At 40.5% G+C, this 19,608-nt stretch overlaps 1 protein-coding gene across 4 annotated transcripts in view; it reads left to right on the top strand.

The window, feature by feature from the left end:
• Nucleotides 1-17,756, top strand: part of NUBPL (nucleotide binding protein like) — a 151,866-nt gene extending 134,110 nt beyond the window's left edge. For all 4 annotated transcript variants that reach the window (XM_024196031.3, XM_029911527.1, XM_024196034.3 and 1 more), the window contains one exon: nt 16,133-17,756. In XM_024196031.3, coding sequence (XP_024051799.2) covers nt 16,133-16,195 — 63 coding nt within the window. In that variant the 3' untranslated portion in view covers nt 16,196-17,756. The remainder of the gene's footprint in view (nt 1-16,132) is intronic.
• Nucleotides 17,757-19,608: the final 1,852 nt, after the last annotated feature.

Below are 19,608 nucleotides of genomic sequence, written 5' to 3' on the forward strand. Positions count from 1 at the left end.
GTTTATGCACCTCAAAAGTTGTTTCATGTTGTCATAGGTTTCCTTCATATGGACTGCATGACCAACTGGAATTGATGGCAAAACATTGCCATTATGCAGTAAAACAGCTTTAAGACTCGTCTTGGATGAATCAATGAACAGTCTCCACTCATCTGGATCGTGAACGATGTTGAGGGCTGCCATCACACCATGGATGTTGTTGCAGGCTACAAGATCACCTTCCATGAAGAAGAATGGGACAAGATCCTTTTGACGGTCACGGAACATGGAAACCCTAACATCACCTGCCAGGAGATTCCACTGCTGTAGTCTGGAGCCCAACAGCTCCGCCTTACTCTTGGGTAGTTCCAAATCCTTGACAAGGTCATTCAGTTCACCTTGTGTTATGAGGTGTGGTTCAGAGGAGGAGGATGGGAGAAAATGTGGGTCCTGTGACATTGATGGTTCAGGACCAGAAGTTTCATCCTCTTCCTCTTCCTCGTCTGACTCAAGTGAGAATGATTCTGGTGCATCAGGAACCGGCAGTCCTTCTCCGTGGGGTACTGGGCGTATAGCTGATGGAATGTTTGGATAATGCACAGTCCACTTTTTCTTCTTTGACACACCTTTCCCAACTGGAGGCACCATGCAGAAGTAACAATTGCTGGTATGATCTGTAGGCTCTCTCCAAATCATTGGCACTGCAGAAGGCCTAGATTTCCTTTTCCTGTTCAACCACTGGCGAAGATTTGTTGCACAAGTGTTGCAGCATATGTGTGGGGCCCACCTCTTGTCCTGATCTCCAATTTTGCAGCCAAAATAAAAGTGATAGGCTTTCTTAACCACAGTGGTTATACTGCGCTTTTGTGATGCAAAAGTCACTTCACCACAAACATAGCAGAAGTTATCTGCACTGTTCACACAAGTACGAGGCATCTCTGCTCACTTTGGCTAAACAGAAACGTGTCCCTTTGCAAAATCAAACACTGACAAATAAGAGAGCACGACACTGTATGATTTCTAGAGCTGATATAGGGCAATTTGTTCAGCAGAGTGATGTAATCTTCGTTAGGATTGCATCATCCATGACTTCTAGGAATAACATGATGCAATTCATATCATGTATGACGCAATACCAGCTTCAGATTGCATCATTCATTGTTTTGCCTAAAAAGCAAGTACTGTCCAAACCCAGTCATAGATTTATTCATTGATCCAGTCAAAGATGTATTTTAGTCATTTCTGGTTTAATTTGAGATCCCTTCCCCTTTATAACTCACTTATCCTCCACCATTCCCAAGTCAAGGATCGTATATACTGACCCAATAGCATATCTTGAAAACTAGAGCCAATCAACAATTTTAAGCATCGTTTTCGTTCTCAGTGACCCAGAATTAGTAAAGTTTGACTACATTTATTTCAGAAGCATTTTGGCTGTAGAGCAGTGTAATCACTTCCCCTCACAAAGAAAAAGTAAAAAGTCACTAATCTCTGTGCAATTTAAAATTGCCTGTCGCCCCCCCTTCTCATTTAATGAGAGAGAACTTTAATGTCTCTCTCTTATTTCTTACTTTAAAAAATATAAAATTCACAGCACATAAACGATGGTTAGAGAGGTTCGATGAGGTCAGATTCTAATCTTCTAATCTTTAATATATGACATCCATCATCATGTTTCTCAAATAAACTAAAATTGTGGCTGTTCATGCATGAAAAACCACATATTTTTCAGATAGAGGACAATATGCATTGCACTGTTGAAATTAGCTCCACTCTTGTCCTTAAATTTAGAAATATTAAAAAAATCTGTTCCGCTTTCCTTAGTGAATATTTATAAATGAAATAGAGTTATAGGGCTGAAATAATACATAGCTGAATAAAACAGTGAGCTATAGGGAGAATGACTGAGTCCTCAGAAACCAGTGTGCTGAGTTTAACTGTCACCTTTTAGGTTCTGTTAAGACTAGAATAAAAGGTACATAATCCCCACACCAGTGACGAAGGGGTTAAAGAGAGGCTGTGGGCAAGGCTGGCCCTCCCCTTCAGCCCTGCCAATCACGTTAAAGATGGAATAAGGTCTTAAAAAGAGGAAGTTCTCAGCAGTTGGTAGGCAGTTCTGGGAGAGAGCAGACAGGAGGGAGGGCTCTGTAGCTCCTAAAGGAGACTCCTAGAAGCCTTCAGGGGAGCTACCCTAAGGAAGGCCATTTACCAACTCCCCAGCTCCTGGTATATAGGATGGGTAAGACAAGTTCGGCAAGCTGATTAGGTGGTTGCTGTCACTACCCTCGATCCCTTTCAGACCAATCTCCAGTTAAATTAGAGGTGCTAAGGACCCTACTATGGGATTATCCTAACAGGACAGATGGGGCATATATATGCAAGGGACATCTGGTAGGGTTTCAGATCCCTTGTGAGTAGGCTTGGAAGGATTAGATTTGTATCGATAAATGTTAGTAAACGTCTGTTACATAGTACACACACAAACCGATTAAAAAGTATTTCTATCAAAAATTGACATTTACAAATAGACAAAGTGAGAAAAATACTGCTTTGGAACATATTAGAGTTTGATTTAAGAATATTTACTTTGTATATTTTGATATATGATGTTGACAGTTTGTGTTTTAAAGCTTCAACTTTTTGAATCTCAACATTTACTGTAATTAAACAATTATTGTTTAACACCCCCCCCCGGGTAATTTCCCACAACTGTGAAAATTTAAATAGATAAGAATTGGAAAAAACTTCTTAAAAATAAATATCAATATTATCAAAATTATAAAAAATTCTGCTAAGCCTACATATGAGGGGGCAAGGTTGCATGTGTGGCCTGAACATTTATAATCTATTAAAGAACTAGAACAAATAGTTTGGGAAAACATCAGGTAGAAAGAATAGTTGTTCCTTTTTTGAAATTACCTGTGGAGAGCTACAGCTCTCCTCCTGGGTGTGGTGCCTAAAAAAGCTAATGGATAATACAGGACTATCAACCATTTATCTTACCTTCAAAAGCTTCCCTTAAAGACAGTATTGACCCTCAATTATGTTCACTTTGATAGTCCTCATCTGATGCAGCAGTAGCCATGGTTAAAGAATGCAGCATAAGGATACAGGTTGCAAAATGCAACATTACTCCCTGTTCATTGCAAAAATAGTAACTTGTTCAGTCTTCAGTTTGAGGAATATTACTGTTTTGACATGGCCATGCCAATGCTCCACACCATGTTCAGCCTTTGAAAGGTTTAGCATAACATTGGAATGGTCAGATGTGAGGGAAACGAGCTTGCACGTGAGGCAGTTCACTATTTCAATTACTTCCTCTTGGCAGGAAATATGATCAGTAGAGCACAGCTGCCTGCTTAGAGCATTTCTGGAGATGACAGAGTGCTTGGGGTCCCACTGGCTTCAGAAAAGGCAGAAGGCCCAGCACAATTAACATACTTGAGAACTGAATCGGGTTCAAGTTCATGGATACCCAGAGACAGCTTAGGTAATGTAAAGGTGTTGATAAGGACAATCAAAAGTTCTACGAAAGCCTCTCTAAAACAAGTATAAGTAACTATTGGGGCATTTAAATTTTGCATGTAAGGCAGTGGCCTTGACTAGGGTCTTTTGTGCCCACGTGGTGGCTGTCACTTCTGGAGCCAAGAAGCCTCATCGCTTTGTCAGGATGACCAAAAGAAGGAAGGGCAGATTTGGATTAGGGGAAGCATTCTTATAGCAGTTCAATGGGTTATCAGTTAAATGATCCAATTGGATGCTAGGATCGGAGTTACAGGGACTGTCTGACACCTCTGGGAAAATTGTTTTTGGAGTTCATTACCAAGGGAATTGATGTGCATAGAGGCGGCCTGAGGAGTGGGCAGAGCATAGTATAAGAGATTACTTCTATTAAGTTTTTTCTGATATTGGTGGCTGTCACTGTTTGAACTGAGGAATTTAGAAATAAATGGTTTTGTTTTTGGTGTGACAAACAGGCAGAGATTCACATTAATTCAGAGTCAACGAAGTAACATGGCTGGTAAGGGCATATGTATTGCACTGCCGTTTGTTTAACATATTTTCTGTGTAGTACATGTTTCTGGTGTTGATAATGGGATTGTCCATGCTCTGTCTCAGTTTCAGGCTGACAGATTACAGAACCTAGTGCTGTTAGCCAGCCAAGACCCACAGGTGATGCCTCACAGTTTGTGGAACCATGGCTTCTGACAGCTTTAAGATTGGTGGAAAATTCCATTGCCCCAAGGACATTGAGGGTTTACAAGGCTAGTTTCGTTGAGTTTGTAGATTAGCATTAAGGAAGCCTTCCATATGTTTAGTCCATCCCTGAGTTTCAGGTGGTGAATTATGCTGTGTCTTTGGTGCATTGTAGATTGGCATCATCTGCTATATTGAGTCACCTTTAGAGCTGGGCATATAACTGATTTTTTTGGCTTGGCCAGCAAACCAAAAAATCAAGAAATATTCAGAAGATTCTGAAAATGACAAAACTCTTTTTCCACATAACAAAGTAGGAAAGGGAGTGCGTGTCCATCCATCCATCCATGTCCCTTTATAACTGTAGGCCCACTCTTAGGGCACTTGCCTGGGATGTGGTAGACCTAGGTTTGAATCCCCACTAGATATTGCCCCCTCATAGGTGAGCATCCTAACCACCAGGCTATAGACTATTTTGGGAAATTGGCCATCCTGATTATCACTACAAGTTTTTTTTCTCCTGCTGATAATAGCCCACCTTAATTGATTACTCTAATTCTAGTTAGTATGGCAACACCCATTTTTTCATGTTCTCTGTGTATATATATATCTTCCTACTGTATTTTCCACTGCATGCATCTGATGAAGTGGGTTTTAGCTTATGCGCAAATAAATTTGTTAGTCTCTAAGTTACCACAAGGACTCCTCGTTTATTTTGGGGTGTGTCACTCTCAGTCTGTCTTGTTGAAGCTGTTCCACTGTGTGTAAATAAATATTCATTGAGCCAAAGAGAGAGTGAGTGAGAACAACTCTATAGCCTGGTGATTAAGGCACTCACCTGGAACGTAGGAGATGTGGATTCAAATCTTCTCTGCCTGATTCACTGGAGGGATTTGAATCCAGATCTACCTCCCAGGCTATGGAGTTCTCGCTCACTCACTCTTTGGACCAATGAATATTTCTATTTATATGTAGTGGAACAGCTTCAACACAAGAGACTGAGAGCAACCCACCCCAGATCAGCTGATAGCTTGGTGGCTAGGGATGCTCACCTGGATGGAGGGATATCTAGTGGGGATTCAAACCTAGGTCTGCCACATCCCCGGCAAGTACCCTAACCACTGGGCGAAAGGTTATAAAGGGGCAGGTGGATATGGACTGACAGTTTTGCTGACCTGGATAAAGGTTTTCCCAATCAAAACTAATTAGATCAAATTCGCAAATAGATCAAAACTTTATTTTTTAATGAATAAACTATTCATTCAAAAATTTCCGCCAACTCTCAGTAGCATTGCTGGCCTGTCATTTTCTTGCACGCTGGCAGGATTTACTAACACATAGAAAATTCTTACTAAAAAAGCTTTAGGAGGGATGGTCCTGAGGAGAGGGATGCAGAGTATGTTTCAGGCACCCCATAGCCATACAGAATTTGTTTTGGTGATTGGAAGCTTTACCTACATTGGGGTGCATGTGGTTCTGTTTAAAGCTGCATTTGTCATTACTGTTTTCAGTGCCTTCACGGCTAGTGAGGGTGTGCTCGGGCCGGTGCAAGGAAGTTTCACGACCTAGGTGAAACTTCCACCTTGCACCCCCTCCCCCCCACCCAGTTAACCCCGCCCCCCCGTGGCAGCTAACTCAACCCCCCACCCAGGGAGCCCGCCGCCGCTACCCCCCCTCTGCAGCTAACCCCGCCCGGGGAGACCCGCCCCTGCGGAAGCTAATCCCTCCTGGGGAACCCACCTCCACTGCAGCTAACCCCGCCTGGGAAGACTTCCCCCCGCGGCAGCTAACCCCGCCTGGGGAGCCCGCCCCAGCTCACCTCGGCTCTGCCTTCTCCGCTGAGCATGCCGGCACCGCTCTAATTCTCCTCCCCTCCCAGGCTTGCGGCGCCATTGGAGGAGACTTAGAGCCGGGCTGTGTGCTCAGCGGAGGAGGCAGAGTGCGCCCCGCCCCCGTTACTGCGGGCGGCCCTCCCCGGGCCCCCCGCCCCAGCTCATCTCCACTCCACCTCCTCGCCTGAGCGGGCTTTTAGGCACCCCCAACCACTAGGCGCCCTAGTTTGCCAGCTCCAGGAGTGCCCTAGAATTGGTAGATGTGCAACTTAAACAAGGAGCAGTGCCCTTGAAAATTAAGGTATTTACAACCCTATCAATCCAGAAAAGGGGCCATAGAAGAGCTAAGAGATTGCTTGTATGAACAGGTATGTCCAGTAAAAGAGTTTGTGATAGTCATGTGGATTCAGGAGCAAGGCCCTCTATACACGGCGTTGGTATCTACTGACTAGATACCATTTGCTGCGGTAATGGGGGAGGCATTAGCCCATTTGGATCCCAATCTGGCAAATTTTGGCATTCATTCCTTTAGGATGGGTGCAGTGCTCTCCACAGCATTGGAGGGTTTTCGACTCTGAGAGAGTGCAGGCAAGTAAATCGGATTGAAATACGACCTACAAGCAGGCAGTCAGGTTGGCATGTGTTGCAGCTGAGCTTCAGGTGTGAGGCTATCCACCTGCAATGGTTTGGGAGAAGGGGCATGTTGTCAGGTCAGCTCATGCCTCTTCTACACTCGTAGATGGGTGAACTACATCCATCTAATATCCTGATTACTCAGCTATGGGGGAAATGATCTGGGGACCTGCCTTGGGGTAAATTTGTGAATTAGGATTCAGAGGGGCATGGGATGGAGTAGACTGACAGAGCATGAGATGAATTTGCTCAGAAATGTTTGCAAGGTGAGTATGGCAAGGAGTGGTCAAACCAGCCCATGGGGATAGGGCTTGGAAGAGCATGAACTGTGATGTTGCCAAAGTCATATTTGGACATGGGGTGGCTCAGTGATCACACACAGGGACATCTGGTATCATGTGCCTGAACTTCTTAGATATGATGGAGTGCCCTTGTTGGACAGAGGGTCTGGCATTTGGCTTGGAGATTTTAGGAATTGGATTAGGCATGAAATACATAACCGACTGGGATGAAGGTGTGACCACACTAATTACTGGCACCCCTAATGTGCCAGTGCAGATACAGGCTAAAAAAAAAAAAAAGACAGCTCCCAGAGGTAAATGAGACCTTGGACCTTTTGCCTGTAAGGAGAAGGTGAGACCTGAAGTCTTTGCAGAACAAGGTCTCCTTTGGCATTCTCTTCATTGTATGAGGGAGGGCTTGAGGATTGGAAGTGAATTGAGTCCTATGGGTAAATAAATAAATTAATTAATTAATGGAGATATCCCATCTCCTACAACTGGAAGGGACCTTGAAAGATCGAGTCCAGCCCCCTGCCTTCACTAGCAGGACCAAGTGGCCCCCTCAAGGATTGAACTCACAACCCTGGGTTTAGGAGGCCAATGCTCAAACCACTGAGCTATCCCTCCCCCCCAACTGAAGAGGGTCTAGCATGAGTATATGGTGGGAGTCCAGTAACTCTGCACTGGACCCAATTAAATGCCTAATATGTGAGAGAGGGTGGGTCGATAGTGCCCCTCTCCTTTGTTAAGTTAGTAGAGTTGCAGCCTGCTGTTTAAATCGATCCTTGTGTGTGTCTTTCATTTGCACACAACTCAAAGATATGCAGGAAATTTCACTCCTTTTCCTGAAGGAAACCCTCCACACTTTTCCATACACTCTGCTTCTGCTGATTGAGGAACTTTGTTGCCATTTATCTGTACCTCTCTCCACAAAGAGGGCTAGTCGTTATATACGCAGTGTGCAGAGGCGGTCAAAAAAGCAAACAGGATGTTAGGGATCATTAAAAAGGGGATAGAGAATAAGACGGAGAATATATTATTGCCCTTATATAAATCGATGGTACGCCCACATCTCGAATACTGCGTACAGATGTGGTCTCCTCATCTAAAAAAAGATATACTGGCACTAGAAAAGGTTCAGAAAAGGGCAACTAAAATGATTAGGGGGTTGGAACGGGTCCCATATGAGGAGAGATTAAAGAGTTTTTGACCTCCAGATAACTGTCCAGTAAGTTATTGATAAATTTGAGATTGTCTATTTTTTTTAAATTTCCACAGATGAAGTGCTTGCTTCCAGAATGATGGACTATAAACTAATTCCTATTAGAGAGCCTCCAAATAACAAAGGAAAAACTATAATCTCTAAAGATGAATCATTTTGTATTAATAGGAAAGTGGCTGTGAGTATGGATACAAACTCAAAATCCTCTTCCTCTCTCCATGCCCTTTCCACCCCGAAAGAAAAAAAACTTCTATTTTGGTTGCAAGCCATATTCTGTTGCTTAGTAATGAGAGAATAAACAACTGAACTCAGCAGTATTATTCAAGTCTACAGATGGCACATTAAAAAGATCATGAATAGGAGAAAAAGTTCAATATATGTAGAGTTGAGTTTGTGTAATGAAGGGAGCATTGATAATTTGAGATCCTGTTTAGATCTTTCACATATGTTGTTTGTGTTACTGCCATTTTATTAGCTTTGGATAAACAACTGAATTTCTCACCAAGATAAAGATTTCACTTTTTAATCACTTCGGAGGAAACAAGTCTAGGTCAAATCACCTAATTAAACTATTCTGTAACCTTGAAGTAGAAAATTTAATATTGCATTTCTGAAATCTTTTAAAACTGAAATGTGTTGTTAAAAAGTGACCTACAGTTTTATGTTCCATTCATTGGTATGTGTATATTGATGTTTACTGCCCAAATCCTGGTTCAGTCCACAGGAACTAAGTTGTGTGTATGGTGAAGGGTTATCTTCTCATAAGACCTGGACACACACGGCCAAGCAATGGCTGCTACATCTAGGGATGGGGAAGCATAGTGTTCCATGCTATCCCTAGACAGGGTTATGAGCTCTGGATCTGTGTTCTGCACAACTCTCTGGCCACTGTGTAAATCAGTGGGCAGATTGCATCAGCTGGGGCAGCTCAAATAAAGCCGAAATGTTAGAGTTTAGATCCACATCCCTTTCCTCGGGGTTGGTTTATTAATAAACTGAAGATGAAAAAAAGCTCAAAATAAAACAAAACGCTACGTACCAGACCTTTCCTGCTTTGCCCAGGTGGGAAGTGGGGAGGGCACATACTTCTCCTAATAGCCCTTTACTGACTGCTATGAAGAGTTCCACACTGGAGCTTCCTTAATCTTGAATCTCTCCCATCTGCTGCCTGCCCCTGTGTAAGAGGCAGGAAGCCTTATGTCTGGCTTCCTGTAGGTCACATGCTTATTGTCATGTGCCATGTGTCTATCATTCCCAGTTTTAAAGGGGCCAAAGGCACACTGGGATGTGTACATACACTTCAAAGTCTAGTGCCTTTTTACACACATCACACATTATTCACAGTGATAAAATGTATATACCCTGTCCTTTGAGTCATAGATTTGTGTAGTTTAAGGTCAGAAGGAACCATTAGGTCATCTAGTCTGACCTTCTTTATATCACAGGACATTACATTTCACCCACTTACCACAGTAATTTAGTCCAATACCTTTTGTTTGACTTAAGGATAATTTGAGTTTGGCTAAAGCATATCTTTCAGAAAGGCATGCAGGCTTGATTTGAAGACATCAAGGGATACAGAATAGACTGCTTCCATTGGTAGTTTTCCCCAGTGCTTAATCCCTCTCACTGTGCAGAACTTGGGCTTGATTTGTAATTTGAATTTGTCTGGTGTCAGCTTCCAGCCACTTGTTCTTGTTGTGCCCTTCTCTGCTAGATTAAAGAGCACTTCAGTACCTGGTATTTTCTCCCAATGAAGGTACTTATAAACTGTAATCAAGTCACCTCTCATGCTGCTTTTTGAGAAGTTGAACAGTTTAATCTCTTTACGTCTCTCAAAAACTAAACCAGTTGAGCTCGTTGAGTCTGTCACTGTAATCCATTTTCTTTAGCCTTCGAATCATTGTTGTGGCCCTTCTCTTCGCCCTCTCCAGTTTCCCAGCATCCTTTTAAAAATGCGGAGCCCAGAATTGGATGCAGTATTCCACCAGTGGCATCTGTAGAGATAAAATCACCTGCCTGCTCTTACTCACTTCTCTCTTGTTTATACATCTAAGCATCACATTAACCTTTTTTGGCACAGCATCACACTGGAAGCTCATGTTGAGTAGCTTATTCATTATGACCCCTAAATACTTTTCAGAGTCGCTGCTTTTCAATGTACAGTCTACCATTCTGAGGGTATGGCCTGCATTCCTGGTTCCTAGATATATAAATTTGCATTTGGCTGTATTTTGTTTGAATGGGCCCCATTTATACTATATGGCTGCCATGTCCTCATCATTATTTACCACACTTCCAATCTGTGTCATCCACAAATTTTATCAGCAGTAATTTTATATTTACTTCCAGATCATTGATGAAAATGTTGAATAGTACCAATCCTGTGAGACTCCACTAGAAACACCTCCATTCAATACTGATTCCCCACTGACAACTAATTTTTAAGATCTGTTAGCCAGTTCTTAATCCATTCAGTGTGTGTTCTGTGGATATTGTATAGTGCCAATTTTTTAATCAGAATGTTATGTGGTTAACATAACATTAACAGAGTTAATCGCATGAGTTAATTGCGATTACTAGACAGCCCTAGACTCAATTAATAAAGAATTAAAGGTGGATAATAGAATTAATGCCAATAACATGGATTTATGGAAAACGGACCCTATCAAACTATCTTGTTTTGATGAGCTTACAAGTTTGGTTGATAAAGGTAACTGTGAAGATGTAATAGATGTAGCCTTTTTGTAAGGCATTATCTTCTGCAAATGTAAACAAACTTATTTGTCTGAGCAGTTGACTGAACAAGAAGTAGGACTGAGTGGACTTGTAGGCTCTAAAGTTTTACATTTTTATTTTTGAATGCAGGTTTTTTTGTACATAATTCTACTTTTGTATGTTCAACTTTCATGATAAAGAGATTGTACTACAGTACTTGTACTAGGTGGATTGAAAAAGACTATTTCTTTTTTACAGTGCAAATATTTGTAATAAAAAATAAATATAAAGTGAGCACTGTACACTGTATTCTGTGTTGTAATTGAAATCAATATATTTGAAAATGTAGAAAACATCCAAAAATATTTAAATAAATACTATTCTATTATTGTTTAACATTGCGATTAATTGCGATTACTTTTTTTAAATCGCGCATTTAATCGTGATTAATTTTTTTAATTGCTTGAAAGCTCTAGTTGAGTCCCATATCAATTTCTTTATTTATCCGTCAATGTCAGACTGACAGACCTATAATTGTTAGAAGCTGGTAGCTAAATACTTCAAACATCCTCCTCAGTTACTATGGACTGGAAAGTATTTCATTATCTTCATCTGATATGAGTACATCATCCTGCTTCTTTCAGATACAAAAATGAAATATTTATTGAATGCTTCTGTCATTTCTGCATAATTATCATCATTTTTACCATCTCCATTTAGGAATGGGTCTGCACCATTGCTAGGATTTCTGTTGTTGTTATTGTTATTATATGTAAAAAGCTCTCTCTTTTCCGTGGTGCCACCAGCCATGGACTTTTCCCTCATGTCTTTAGCTTCCCTTATCAGTATTCTGCACTTCATATCTTCTGATTTATATCAGCTCCTATTTATTTCTCCCATTTTCCATTTGTTAGGTATTGCTTTTTTATTTCTAATTGCTGCCTTCACTTAACCACTGTATCAGGATGGGCTTTTGGCCAAAGTTTTCTTGAATGTGGAATCACTCCCAGTTTTCATCACTTTTCTGTCTAAATTTGTGCTCCCAAGCATTTTCACTCATAATTTTTATTAGCTTTCAGAAATTAACCCCTTTGAAGCACCAAATAAATCTACTACTAGTTGGGTTTGCCCCCGTTTTGCCTATATTTAATGTAATCAGATCATGATCTCTGGTCCCAAGGCAACCACCAGCTTCCAGTTCAGTGATTAATTCATCTTTATTCATCACAATGAGGCCCAAAATAGAATTATCTTGTGTTGGGTGCAATATCTTTTATGTTAGAAAATTATCATATCATTTTTAGAAACTCCGAGACCTCTAGCATGTATCTCCTAAACTGAAGACTTGCATCACAACACAGTTTTATTTTCTACACGTTGCAGACATGTGTTTAAGGAATAACTCATCCTGTTCTCTGATTTGATTCAGTGATCGGTAACAGGCCTCCAACCATACATCCTCTTGGGCTTTATTAGTTTGCACATTGATCTGTATGCATTAACAATCCTGTGCCTCTGAGTTATCACTAACTCTAAAACAGGTAATAGTGTTAATGTAGAGTGCCAAACCCCCACCCCCACACACCCTTCTTGCTTACTCTGTCCTTCCTGAACAGTTATAACCTGTGATTTTAACATTCCAATCACACCAGTCATCCCACCGAATTTCAGTAATGCCAGATATATCAAATTTCTTCTCATCAGTAAGAATTCCCAGTTCTTCTTGCTTGTTACCCAGACTCCTATTAATTGTATATAGGAATTGAAAAATGTCTTCTCTTCACAGTCTCATTCACATGGTTAGCAGGGAGAGGATTGATATACTCTCCCTTAGCAGAGGGAAGACCACAGCTGCACATAATAAGTGTAGAAGCTGCACAGAAATATGGTTGGGCCAGATGGTTGGATTAGGCCAGGGGTGGCCAAATTATGGCCCGTGGGCCATTTTAAGCTGGCCCGCGAGCCATACCACGCGGCTCGGCTCCACTCTGGCTGGGGCGCAGGGTTGTGCCGGACCACGCAGCTTGGCCCCGCTCTGGCACTCCAGCCCGGGCGCTGGGTCGGTGCCACACCACGCGGCTCTCACCACGCCCCAGCCCTGATCCCCCTCCCACTCTCCAAACCCCTTGATCCCAGCACGGAGCACCCTCCTGCACCCCAAACCTCTCATCCCCAGCCCCACCCCAGAGCCTGCACCCCCAGCCAGAACCCGCACCCCTCCTGCACTCCTGCCCCAGCCCTGATCCCCCTCCCAGCCCAGAGCACCCTCCTACACCCCAAGCTCCTCATCCCAAGCCCCACCCCAGAGCCCTCACCTCCTCCCGCACCCCAACCCCAATTTTGTGAGCATTCATGGCCCTCCATACAATTTCTATTCGATGTGGCCCTCAGGCCAAAAAGTTTGCCCACCCCTGGATTAGGCACTTCTCCCCATCAGAAAATTGTGTTCAGACAAGTCAAAGATAGCTGCCTCTATGAGCCAGCCCCTCCTTGTGGAAAAAGAGGAAAATGCTCTCTAGAAAAATCCCTGCTCTTGGACACATTCTTGCTTTGGTTGCATAAACTATCTGGGTAGCTGTTTTTGTTTTTTAAAAAAATGGCAAGTGAAAATCCCGAGTGTGGGAAGATCTTTTCCTTTTTTACCTTGACCAGGGTCTGAAAAACCCAGTTTCAAAAATGAATTGGGTTTCAAGGCCTTGAAATTTTAGTCACCACAGCCTGCAAAGGGATGTATAGTCCACCTTTATTGGGACACCGTGGCCTGTCTCCTCACTCCTCCTGCTCTGGAAGTAGAAACATCGTTTCTACAGTGCATCGGGTTTTATATGCATATTGTGGGTAAAGGGGAGCAGGATTGCCGCTTATCTTTGATGGGAATTTTATTGAAAAGTGAAGGCTTGACTGTTGTGGTATAGGAATGGGACTTTATAATTCTGATGGCTTATGTCTAACTTAAAGAACTAACTCCAAGACACACCTCCTGTTTGTACTACTTAGTGAATTGTGAACAGAAGCTTTTTATACATTTTCATTTCATTCTGTTTCACTCAGTGATGTCAGACTTGCTTGTAACTACATTGTGGAAAATTATTTCTTAAAACATTTTTTGTGGGGTTACATCATAATTATATGCAAAACAATGCATCATAACTGTGCTGTCTCCATACTTTTCTTCTGTACTATATTTTGGGGACTATAAAAGTGAGTTGTGGCTGGTTTTGCTGATAATGAAATTACCCTAAATCATTCTCTTATTAAAGAACTTAATACTTTATATAGAAAAGTAAGAATTTTTGAAGCATGTATAGTACTAAATGGTAAACAGAATTGTATCTAATAATTTGGGATTCTGTTTTTAAAAATAGCTTGCCTTTTTCAAAACGACATAACTGTACAAATAAGACAAGCTTATCCCACTGGTGTAGAATTGTATTCTACAAATGTGTTGAAGAATGTTAAGTAACTCCTAGCACAAGACTTATTTCCTGTATGGTAGGAATGATTAAACAGAACTAAATTCTTTAGAATCTCTTGTAGAGTTTCTTCAGTTAGCTATTTGTTACCTTGATTTGGCACTGCTTTATAAGTGCACAAATTGGTAGATTAATGGTTGTAGAGAAGTCTGCTACTGTTTCATTTAGTTACATTATCCAGTACCCACAGAAACTATCATTATAGAATAGGCATATGGAGGAAATATGAAAGACACATTAATGGTGCTAGTCTTCTGAAAAAATGCTAACTATAATTATATGATTAGAATTGTATTTTTGGACCTCTCTCATAGGCAATATTAATGTTCTAAATTGCTTTCAAAAGAAAAAAAAAAAGCTGCCTCCAAGCTAAACTGCAGAATAGGAAATACTGTTGTTCATCCTGGTAGTTCTTATTTTAAACAAGTCTTGGCAATGTCAGCATACTGCTACTGCACTTGAGGCTGACCACGCAAAGACTTAGGTAAGTGAGTCACTTTCCTCTCGTAAGTAGTCCTATTGACTTCAGTGGGATTGCTCACATGATTAAAGTTAATCATGTGCCTTTGTCTTTGTAACACTGGGGCCCTTCATTTGGTCAATTGTGATTATATTATACACGCCTTGTGTACTATTTATAAAGGCCTTGATCCCGCATTCCTTATGTACCCAAAACTTGAGGGCCAGTTCTATGGATATGTGAACACTTAGATAACAAGAGGTGCACCTGATATCACAGTGGTGGGGCTGGGAATGGCAGAAAGAAGGATGGAGGGGTGAGAGTAGCCTCCAGGTACGGGAAGCATGTTGCGGGTTTAACAGTGAAGGTAAAATCACTGGAACAATTTACCAAGGCCTCTGGTAGGTTCTCCATTGTTTGAAATCTTTAAACCAAGACTGAATGCTTTTCTAAAAGATATGCCGTAGTTCAGACACCAATTATTGAGCTTTATACAGGGATTACTGGGTCCAACTCTATGGTCTGTCAGAGTACTGGTCCTTTCTGGACTTAGTCTATGAATCTATGATCAGTTTGATAATGAACCTGGCTCTGTTGGCTTTTAAAGTTGTTAATGGAAAAGGACCTTGGTATATATAATAAGACCGTCTCCTTGAATTTTATTTTGGTGAGCGTCCATGTTTTGACAGCATCTACCTTGTTAGGGACTCCACCATCATACCATAGGTTGGTGTGTGATTGACCTTTACTGGGGTGGTCCTTAATCACTTGGCATTTGGTCCCTTTGGACATCCACATGAATCTCTTGGGGAAATGGTCTTTTAAAAGGTATTTTCATTTTTAATCCCTGTTGACTCTATGTAATATTCTCCTTGGTGCACCCCAGTGTGTAATGATGTAATTCACTTGGCTTTTTAGTATTTTATTTGTTTTTTGTCTGAAGTTTGAAATTGTGTATGCAGCACCTCAACCAACTTGGCAGGACAGTGGAACTTGAGGAATAACATTTTCTGTCAGGGACGAAAGGGTCCTTCACAATAAACTAAGTTTTTCCTGGAAGAACACAAGCACTGCCTGCTGGACAGGGCCGATTGCTCAGCTGAGTTTTGGATTGGAATTTAAAAAATAACTGACTATATTTGGAGTTGATTTTTCCTTGATACTTACTAACACTTTAAATAAAATAATAATAATTAAAACTTAACAAAAAGGCAACATTGAAATTGAAATACTACTCTGAATGTGTGTGCAAGAACATAGAATGAACAGAAGTTTTTATATTTCTTATGCTTTCATATAGAAAACAAAAGGTGATCAATATGTTTTTGTTTTTACAGGCCAAAGCCTATCTAAGGATAACTACTGAAATAGTAAAGAGATTGCCAACTCCTCCAGCATGACGTGCTCATCTCGGGTACCTGTGATCAGAACTTAACAATAAAGTGACTTGATGGTGTAAGCAGTGGTGGAACAAGCAGAAATACATAAGTCTATGGATTATATATTGTATTTGTAAGAAAATTGTTTTGAAGTTTAGGAAACAAAGTGTGAAAGTATTGTTATTTTTTATTTGTCATGACATCATTTGGTTACATTCAAAGGGATTGAAGGATTCAGAAGGAAAATGGGTGGTACCTGACATTTATATATGGTCGTCCGCTGCTGATTTTTAATATCCTTGAACAACAAGGACAAAGTGCATCATTCAGCAATGGAGTTTCCCTCAGTTTTAACATGAAGGTTCAGCCTGTGGAAACTCCAGTCCCAGAATACAATGTGCCATCTTCGTCCAAGCAGAAAGACTCAAAAGTGGACCATGGCATGTTGAGGATTATAGGCACACAACTGTATAAAAGATGAGGGCATCTGCAATCTCCCCAATTTATGTACATTTTTATTCAGACCTTGGTGCTCTTGTTAAATTGCCAACATGGCCTTAAATTGGGCAAAGCATCAAGGACTTAATTAGTAAACTGAAAACTATGTAATTACCATATGTTTGTGTACATTTACACGTAAGATAGATAGATCTGCATATTCTGTAATGATTTTTCCTAATGGTTCAAGAACAAATTTCTTCCCTATTGGATTATATTGTGTTATGGGGTAATTTCCTACTTATGGGATAATGGACTATATGACCTGTAGGCAAATTACTTGCCTGCTTTGTGTTATGTTGAACCCAGATAGAAAACTAGATAACAGCAAGGTCTTCATTGTAAACCACATATCATATCTGAGTTCAATTTGGCAAGGAAAATAAATGACAAAAATAAATTAATGTCATGACTGCATATAGGCATGTGTTCCCAAATCAAAGTAACAATGCAGGATCTGAATGTATAAACTAAAGATGTAACTAAAGAAGCAAACTAAGATACGATCTTCAAACTGCAAGACTTCTTTTTGTTTTTTATTGTCTTGTCCTATGATCCTTATTTTTCTGTTGATTTTTCTGTCAATTTCTATGGACGTAAAAAACATGATTGTGTGGCACAGGCTTCCATTTACAATTAGAAGTTTGAATTTATATTCAGACTATTTCACACCATTCAAATATGTATCCTTATGGGAGTTTTGCCATTGACTTCACTAGGGCCAGGATTTCACCCTTTGTTTATACCATTGTTCCTGTCGCTTTTCTCCTCTTGTAATAATATGACATAAAATAGAATTTGGCATTCTTTGAGCCTGGGAACACTTAAAACACATGCACTGAAAGTCAAATTTAAAACTTTGCTTCAAATTATTAATTGAATCTCAGACTTTAGTGGAGTTTTGTAAATATGAAAAATAATGTATTTTAAGATGACTGATTTTTTTTAACTTAGCTTTCATTTATGTACTTGGAAAAAAGTGCAAAGAAGTAAAATTGCACTTCAGTTGTTTCAGTAGCCATGTTATTTCCAGCTTTTGGATTGTGCCTTTATTCAAACATAAGTATCCAATCATTTGCAATTTTCTAGTGATATATTTTACAAAAATTAAACACTTACGGTGTGCTTCCTCTTCTCACTTCATTGATAACTATTTGCCTTGTTGGTTTGGTAAGAAGTTTTATCTCTATATAGGCATTTCTTATGCACCAACCATAGTAATATTAATTTATCTGCATATGTGTATGTCTGTAAACATTTGTAGGGCTCTCCTCACCATAGTATTGTAGGACATGTTAACTCTCAGTGCGAAGCTCGGATTTTCAAAGTTGTTTTTAAAGTTTAAAAAAGTCTGTCAGGCTTGCCAAATTTAGTATTCATTATCTTCACTCTTGATGTTAGCAAGTTTGTGAGAGGCTACTGACATTTCCAGTTCAGGATTAGGACTATCAGAATTCAATTAGAGGGCTGTTTGTTTATCTTTCGTGTTTCTCCACATCCTGGGTTGGTCTGAGGGATCAAGGTTTTGGTTTTTTTTTTAAAGGACATTATAAAAACCTAAGCACTAGATTTTACTCTTTCAAGTCTTGCTGCTATTAAGCTACCTTTAATACCTTTCAGTTAACTACCAGTGTCCTGGGAAAACTTGTAAACGTAGTTTCCAAAAGAATATGCAAAATGCTTTTTAATTAAATGCCTTCATGGAAGGATTGCCCTATGCATATTTGTAAATAATGTTTAATGCTCATGGGGCTGCTGGTGGGTGTTGAGCACCAACTATATTTTTTCCATGGGTGCTCCAGACCTGGAGTGTCCACTGAGTCAGCGCCTATGGTTGAAGGTTAATTGGATTGCTGTAAAATATGGTGAGTTTGCTTTGCAAGATGCTCCATTGGCTCAGCATGTATCATTACCTGCCTTGTGGACAGGTGGTGTATGGGTGCATTTGGTGCAAGGAGCTCATAGCCTTCAGAGACCTATCGAGACTGGGAGTGGCTGGCTCACTACAAAAGCAATTTTCCCTCTCTTGGTATTGACACCTCCTCATCAATTATTGGGTGTGGACCACATCCACCCTGACTGAATTGGCCTTCAACATTGGTTCTCCACTTGTAAGGTAACTCCCTTCTCTTCATGTATATATATTTATGCCTGTATCTGTAATTTTCACTCCATGCATCTGAAGAAGTGGGTTTTTTACCCACAAAAGCTTATGCCCAAATACATCGGTTAGTCTTTAAGGTGCCACCGGACTCCACGTTGTTTTTGTGGATACAGATTAACACGGCCACCCCTCTGATACTTGGTATGAAATGAGGATATTGATATAATAGGCATCACGGAAACTTAGTGAAATGATGAATCAATTGGGACACCGATACCAGGCACAAAATATATCAGAATGACAGACCAGGTCATGCTTATGGGGGAGTGGCACTATATGTGAAAGAAAGCATAGAGTCAAATTTAGTAAAAATCTTAAATGAATTAAACATGACTGTAGACTCTCTGCATAGAAATTGCATGCTTGAATAATAAGAATATAGCAATAGGAATATAGTACCGACCACCTGACCAGGATGATGCTGGTGACTGTGAAATGCTTAGGCAGATTAGAGAGGCTTTAAAAATAGAAAACAATATAATGATGGAGGATTTCAACTATCCCCATATTGACTAGATACATGTCACTTCAGGACAGGATGCAGAGATAAAATTTATAGACACCATTAATGGCTGCTTCTTGGAGCAGCTAGGTCTGGAACCCACAAGAGGAGAGGCAATTCTTGATTTAGTCCTAAGTGGAGCACAGGATCTGGTCCAAGAGGTGAATATAGCTGAACCACTCAGTAATAAGTGACTGCAATATAATTAAATGTAACATCTTCGTGGTGGGGAAAATACCAAAGAAGCCCACCATGGCAGCATTTTACTTC

The sequence above is a fragment of the Terrapene carolina genome, unplaced genomic scaffold (genome assembly GCF_002925995.2).
Source record: "Terrapene carolina triunguis isolate 2854851 unplaced genomic scaffold, T_m_triunguis-2.0 Scaffold96, whole genome shotgun sequence".
Lineage (NCBI taxonomy): Eukaryota > Metazoa > Chordata > Testudines > Emydidae > Terrapene > Terrapene triunguis.